At 36.3% G+C, this 7182-nt stretch overlaps 2 protein-coding genes across 3 annotated transcripts in view; both read right to left on the reverse strand.

Annotated features, from left to right (window-relative positions):
- Positions 1-2292: 2292 nt before the first annotated feature.
- On the reverse strand, positions 2293-4863 carry LOC107745753 (microtubule-associated protein RP/EB family member 1-like). Its single transcript, XM_016559706.1, has 7 exons — positions 4742-4863; positions 4089-4262; positions 3584-3729; positions 3236-3431; positions 2777-2867; positions 2463-2694; positions 2293-2377 (listed from the first exon to the last, which is right to left on the reverse strand). The coding sequence occupies exons 2-7, from the start codon at positions 4207-4209 to the stop codon at positions 2327-2329; spliced, it is 837 nt and encodes a 278-aa protein (XP_016415192.1). The 5' UTR covers positions 4210-4262; positions 4742-4863; the 3' UTR covers positions 2293-2326.
- A 1380-nt stretch (positions 4864-6243) lies between these two features.
- LOC107745754 (uncharacterized) overlaps positions 6244-7182 on the reverse strand; it is a 23206-nt gene continuing 22267 nt past the window's right edge. For both annotated transcript variants that reach the window (XM_016559708.1, XM_016559707.1), the window contains one exon: positions 6244-7126. The gene's annotated coding sequence lies outside the window, so the exon portion shown is untranslated. The remainder of the gene's footprint in view (positions 7127-7182) is intronic.

Here is a 7182-nt window from a genome sequence, read left to right on the forward strand (position 1 = left end):
AAAAACACACAAGTTACAAAAACAGTCGGTTATGTCTGTGAAGGTAAACTGCTAGGAAATAAATCACATGTTTATTTTAGTTCTAAATAGTGTTCTGTGCTGGGGCCCCGTTCTTCGTACGTCACTTATTACATCCAAGATGAAATGTCACATCCAAGATGATATCATCACGCTAATCAGGATCTGGCTAATTCGGTTCTTGTCCGTTGTTACACTGTTGTTGTCGCTTGCGAAATCAAAATGATGGGGCCATGGATGGAAACTTACAGATTAAGGGGCGGCAATATTATAATGAGATCCCTTTGCAACGTCACCAAGGGTACGCAGCAGTAGGGTGACAGGTAGGGGGCCAAGTCTATCTTCCCACCATGGCCACGGGAACTAGGGGTGCTGAGGGTGCAGGGGTGCTAGGGGTGTACACCACTGTATAATTCAATTCAAGTTTACTTGTATATCGCTTTTCACGACAAATCGTTGCAAAGCAGCTTTACAGAAAATTACGTTTCTACAATGTATTTAGTAGTAGCTTATCAGTGGTGACTATGTCAAATTGATGTACATATGGCAGAAATGTATGGTAAAATTCAGTTAATGACATAATCAAACAGACGATGAACGCTTTTAACAGCAATAATTATATGTTGTATGTAATACAACACATATGTAATCATATGTAAAAATATTTATGTGTGTGTAAAATACAAAAGTTAAAAAACGACCTGTAGTGCGTTTGAGTAAGGGACTTTTATATTAAAATCAGTGATCGGAAGACTGGTTGGAGACATCCGGAAGTCGAGCGCCAGATGTACTTCGTAGACACTTTGGTAGACATAAAGGGAGAAAGGCAGGATGACTTAAAATTGAACTTTTCCTAATAAAAAAAAAATATTTACATTTACTAAATAAGCACGTGCTAGTAATTTAAATAAAATGCAACGCTGCGTTCAAAGGGCTTATACGTGCCATTTTGGAAGTGAAACTTTTTTGCACGATAGTCTATGGCCTAAACCATGGCCTAAACACGATTTAAGCTAACGTTACTGAAAAGTTTTCTTCAGTAACAGGTACTTCGGTAAAGTCAAAACCATGGGAAAAATGATTAATGTTTCCCAATTATAAAATGTTGACCGATTTACAACACATTTTGCTTGTATGCAAAAGTCACACATTAAGTGTATATATATATATATATATATATATATTCTTTTTTCTTCATTGCAGTATATGATTTTAATACATCGCAAATGTGGGATGCCAAATGTAAAATAAAGCATGCAAAAAAACAAACAAACAAAAAAACAACTGCCTAACTTTCTCATATTTAGCATCAACAACTGCCTGATGATGGTGGTATTTGCAGCTCAACAGCTTTGGCCAGTTAAAACAGTCTTATGACTGTCAAGTGGTTCCTCATGGTCTTGTGTGCTTGGAAAAGGGAAATGCAAAAGATTACACACATCCTGCTTCAGAGCTTATTAGAGGAAGTGAACTTCACTCACAATCTGTTTTTTTTAACTACAGAATGAATGGATCAGAATGGCTTGCTCATGTTTGAATACAATACCTTGGATTTGTTTAGTCATTGGCAAGTCAGACCTCATTGGACTGCTTTATACAAACAGCCTTTGATAAGTACTTTATTTTCCATTCACAAAAATAATTTTGTTTTGATGGTCAGTAAAAAAAGCTGAAAATTCAAGGTATATAGAACTTCCCTGAATAAAAAGACATTCAAAAGTCAAAGTCCAAAATGATGACATTTCTTGTAAAGTCTTACCGTCTGAGTAAGTGCTCCTTTCTCTTCATCGCCGCCGCCTGTTCCTGCGCCTCGCGTTGCAGCTGGAGCTGCCTTTGGTGCAGATTTAGTTGCTGTGGCTGAACGCTGTGGAGCTGAACATCAAGACCACATCCATCACCTTGCTATACATACTCATCAACCTGCCTTGAGGATAAGGGTCAATTATTCTAGCTTCAAATTGACTAATTGAATAAATTATTAAATGGTTTCATTTCATATATTGAAGCTGAAATAAAAAAATAAACTTAAAAATAATACTTTTTTTTTTTTTTTTTAAAATATCACCAACAAGGTTGATAAGTACTTTATTTTCCATTCACAAAAATAATTTTGTTTTGATGGTCAGTAAAAAAAGCTGAAAATTCAAGGTATATAGAACTTCCCTGAATAAAAAGACATTCAAAAGTCAAAGTCCAAAATGATGGACCAAAGGCAAGTGCAGCAGATCAGCAGGAATCAGCCAGTATGAACATTTGTGTGTATCCAGCAGGGTATTTTTTTTTTTTAAGACAGTCACCCCTGTATTGGTCAAAACTCTTCTGGTTCGCCCACCTCATCCTCGGGAATTACAAAACCATCCTGTTTAAAAACAGAAAACCACAGAACTCAGCGGGCTGAAGACAGTTTAGTATGAGACTGTCTTTAAACACTGATATACACTTACGTCTGTGGCGTACAGAATATCCACAATCCTTTGCAGTGTAGGATCACCCTCACCCTCTTTCTCTTGGCAGATGAGCTCAATGTTTCTCAGTTTGCCAAAGTAGAAATCCCTTTCCTTTTCCATGTCAGCAATAGTAGCCTTCAGGTCATTTATCTGCTCAGATGAGCATAAGCAAAGAATTACATATATTTTTGTTAATTCCACCAACAAGTGCCATAGACCCAAAAGAGAACTGCATGACTGCTCTTTTAAAAATGTGCAGTACTTGGAAATGTAGGAATCACCATAATGTAAGAAAAATGCGGTGAAGCAACCTTGTAGACAATGTGCTTGAACTAAAACTCACAGTTCTCAATTTCTTACCAACAGGGGCCATTGGCTTGACTGCAGGTGTGATGCCTGTGTCTGAAGCGAAGAGACAAATCCATGCACAGGCAACGTAAGGCTCCAGTTATTCTCAAACATGTAAAAACAGCTAAAGCATGTACGACTGGGTCACACCCACATATTTTGGGGTCATAATCCATAACAGCTGCAGCTGTCATGCACCTGTTAGAATTAGGACAGCTAGCTTCCGACAATAACGCAAGTCCCTATATGAACTAGGACTATATAAACCCAGAAAGACTGATATGTTGATAATTATTTATAACAATGATAAACCATTATATAAATATTAGTAGGAGATTTATGTTATGCTCTTTTCCCATTAGGATAAACCTTAGAAAGGCTGCAATGGTATTGAGAACTTCCTGTTGGTTTTTTCTCTTTACCTGAGCTGGGTTTCTTTGGCTTGTTAGCTGTAGCTGCTGCTGGACTCTGACTGGTTGGCATTTCTTGTCCCTGCCGAGCTGCCATCGGATCATATTCCTTTCCATCATAATTTGCATCGAAGAACTTCTTAAACCATTGCACAAACTCAAAGTTATCCTGGAACTTGCCCTTCACAAGCTTGTCAACAGGAATAATCTGCACAGAGACATAAAATGTTTCAAAATAGCAAGTAAAAAAAGTAGTTACACTTCACATATAAATATATTTTTTGTACATTATAAATATATTTTGCGTAGCAAAATGGAACATGTGATTTGTGTGCTAATGAATTTAACTGGTTGACATACTTTGCTAACTCCCATCTTTTTGAAGCTGCCTTGAAGGAGTTTGAAGTTATGGATGTATTCGTGCTCAAGTTTGGCCTGGAATTTGACTTTCTTCAGTGGAATACATGATGGGAACAGCATGTCCATGAAATGACAGTAAGCAGCACCTTAAAACACATTAATAAAGACACAGTCAGCAAATAATAAAATAAAATAACAAAATCATTAAAAGTAGAAAAAAAGTCACACAGGTCCCAACCTACACAAAAAACACTTTCATTCTTCCTGCACTGTACTATCTTTGTCTATTCCCTCACTAAAATGTGCTAACCGCTGACCCGGAATAAGATATTGAAAAAATTAGCATGCAAATGGCAGTCAATCCAGGACCCACTATTATTATATATAATCTTTATGGTCAAAATGCAAATTAGGCTTTATGTTTAACTCTTAAAACTCTGTCAGCAATTTAATGGTGCTCAAGTTGGGTGTGTTAAGTGAAGAGGACAGACAGCTGGTCACTGACCTGAGCACAGTTGCTCGATCTTGGCATGGTTCATCTGTAAAGACTCGTTTATCCATGTGAGCATGTCATGGCGGCTGAGGTTTTCACTTGTCACTGATGTGGAGTACACGTTCACAGCCATGGCTGGGACAAAAGCGATGCTTTAAAGCCGAAGACACTTTTCCGCTGAAGCTGCTGGAGAGAGAGGGTGTGGGGAAAAAAGAAAAAAAAAAGAGTTACAGCCTCATTTCCTTAAACACACATTCACACCCTTCAGCCCATCTACATCATCATTTTTACTTCCTACTTAATGGCACTTCAATGTGTGGCTGTATATTTATATCCATCTAAGAGTTTAAGGTCTGAATCGAGTACTTACGGGATTAAAATATGATATTTATTTTTTTTAAATGTTAGGTTTCCGTTTTAACGTTAACGTTCCTCTTTAACGTCAGTTAAAGTTTTCAACTAATCTGTCAGAATTTTTAATAGTGTATTCATATAAACAGTTCATGCTGAACTTATATATTGTAACCGTTGTGTTTTTAAATACTGAACATTTAAATCATAACATTAGATGACATGTGTAGTCCAAAACTACCAATAAAGTATTGTTTTTTCTGTAAAGTAAAGTGTCTGTGTTCAAATCAATCAAATCAACGCCTTTATCTTACATTTGGTTCTGAAAGTCCAAACTATGATGGGACGCGAGTGAAACGGGCTGCAGATTCACCGGCGTGCCGCTCGTAAAGTGCCGCTTCCTCAGCAGGCTGGAAAATAGGCTGTAAGCCTGAAACCACAGGTGCTTACAAACTATTCACAGATGTCAAAATAAAAGTCATCATAAACAGTTTGTTAACTACTTCAATCGGTCAAAATAAAAGTAATAAACAACAAAATAAACGTCGCCATTAAACGCATAAAACAAAAATTTAAGTTTAAAGTTTTGATAAATGTAATAACATAAAAATATGCAAATTCCAAACATTACATTTGTTATTTATATTTTTACTAATCTAACTTAATCTACTAATATGTGTGTGATACTCTTAAAAGTCACTATAAGCTATTAAAAATGATTTCTAATTCCCTGGACTCTTCTAAGCCAGAGCATCACAGTTTAAAAGGTTTTCCACCACAGTTATTTTCCATTTTCTATTACTGTTATGTTTCTATTAACATCTTGTGAGTTACTTATTCTATTACCTTATCTCATCTATTAAATATTATTTTTTATTAAGCAAAATTTTAAAGTATTTGAGTAATTCACCTCTCGCTTCTTAGAACAGTACTAAACCAGCAATCTATTAGGAAAATATGAAGTCAAAGCAAGGAGAAATCTGACACATTAGTCTGAAGGACTGAATGTTTAGTTTTGTGGGTTGATAAAACACTTAAATTAAAAAAATAAACTGAAAAAGACAGATAAAAAAAGGTTGGTGCAATTTATTTTTCATCACTGATATTAGTACAAGCATGGAATATTAAAGCTAGGTAAACAGACTATGCAAAATATCAAAAGATATTAAAACAAAACTTGTCTTGTCAATCATCAGTTCAGGAAAACATTCTATATCTACATACATCATTAGCATTTCATTTAGCACCAAAAGACATCAGGGTTTTGAAAAACCCATTCAACGGGAAAAAAAGAAGAAGAGGTATTAAGGGCAATTTCAAGGGTACAAATATATAGTATATTCTGTTCACAAAGAATTGAATAAAAATAATCAAGTGTGACCTTAAAGATCACGGTCCTATGAGGCCTGCTGGTGTTGAGAAGACCTGAGGGAGTTATTCCTTATGACGCAATACTGCACCTCTGAATTACACATGGACCATCATTTTACAATTACATGTAACAGCACCAACACGGGTCTTACTGGGAAGTTCTAAAGCATTGCTACACGACATACACATCCAAAAGGCATCAAGACATACATAATCCAGTTATTGATCTTTCACCAAAACACACACACCTCAAACTGGCCCATGCCTAACTAAAATTGGTTTAAACAAGCTTAGTTTAAGTCACTTGGCATCATGTTTGAGAAAACTTCCAAAAGCTGACTTTTAACTAGGGTGACCGTACGCTGCCTTTTTCCACAAACATGTCCTGGCCGGGATTTCTAAATTGCCTAAAATGTCCAGGTTTTGGATTTTCCTACTGTTTTTGTACTTGCTGAAGGTAATGACTGAAAAGAAATCAGACCAATAGCACGCAGGCATTGTACATAATCGATTAGTCGTGGCATACAAGAAGCAGGGATCTACGGAGTATGGTCAAAACAATGCAAATACGTGTACATAAAATGCATGAGGACTAGACAGCATGTCAATAGGAAAACAAAGCCAAAGCCTGGACAATTTAGAAACCCAGCGAGAATATGTCCAGGAAAAAGAGGATGTATGGTCACCCTAGATTTGACCTGTGACAAAGTCAGAACCACACATCACCATGATCTGCATAATGCTGAAAACACACATGCTAAACAACTACAAAGAAAACACTATTTATACACACATTATTAAGCACCTAATTTCACACCGACAGTGGACCACAACTGATAACGAAATGTATTCGGAGACATTTCAAAAGTAAGATACAATTTGGTCACTTGCACTAGACAAATGCAAAGTAGCCAAAATTCTTCCCTTTAAAGTCATCTAAGGTCATGCCAGTTACAATCAGCTCAACATTTTTTTTTTTTACATAATTTAGCATATCAATGTGTAGGCACTTAATCAGTTTAAGCCCTTGATCACACTGCACCATGTTGTACAAAAAGGCTTCAAAGTTAACACAGTGACTTAGATATTGTGGTATGCTAAATCCTCACCAAAAACAGCACAAATCAGTGCTGCAGTGGCCAGTTTCAGCCAACAGGTTCAAATCAGAAGTGCATACAGGTAACAAATGGGGCAAAATGGGGCAAAATGGAAAAAGGGTTGATGACCTGTCTGTTGTAAAATGATGACAGTATGGTCTAAAATGCTAGCTCAAGGCAAAAAAGTAAGCAACGTTGCTCTGCAAATTGATAAAAAATAATCAAGATTACCTTTTTTTTTTTTTTTTTTTTTTCAGTGGCGGAAACGGGCTTCCATACCTTATGCT

Source organism: Sinocyclocheilus rhinocerous, unplaced genomic scaffold, assembly GCF_001515625.1.
Source record: "Sinocyclocheilus rhinocerous isolate Xijiao unplaced genomic scaffold, SAMN03320098_v1.1 scaffold558, whole genome shotgun sequence".
Classification (NCBI taxonomy): Eukaryota; Metazoa; Chordata; class Actinopteri; order Cypriniformes; family Cyprinidae; genus Sinocyclocheilus; species Sinocyclocheilus rhinocerous.

Bases quoted from the DNA above. Each gene is read 5' to 3' on its own strand.
- LOC107745753 (XM_016559706.1), bottom strand. From the start codon at position 4,209: ATGGCTGTGAACGTGTACTCCACATCAGTGACAAGTGAAAACCTCAGC. The intron at 3,432-3,583 runs GTATGTCAACCA...GTCTCTGTGCAG, and splicing joins AAAAGATGGGAGTTAGCAAA to ATTATTCCTGTTGACAAGCT. The intron at 2,695-2,776 runs GTTGCTTCACCG...GCAGTCATGCAG, and splicing joins TCAAGCACATTGTCTACAAG to TTCTCTTTTGGGTCTATGGC.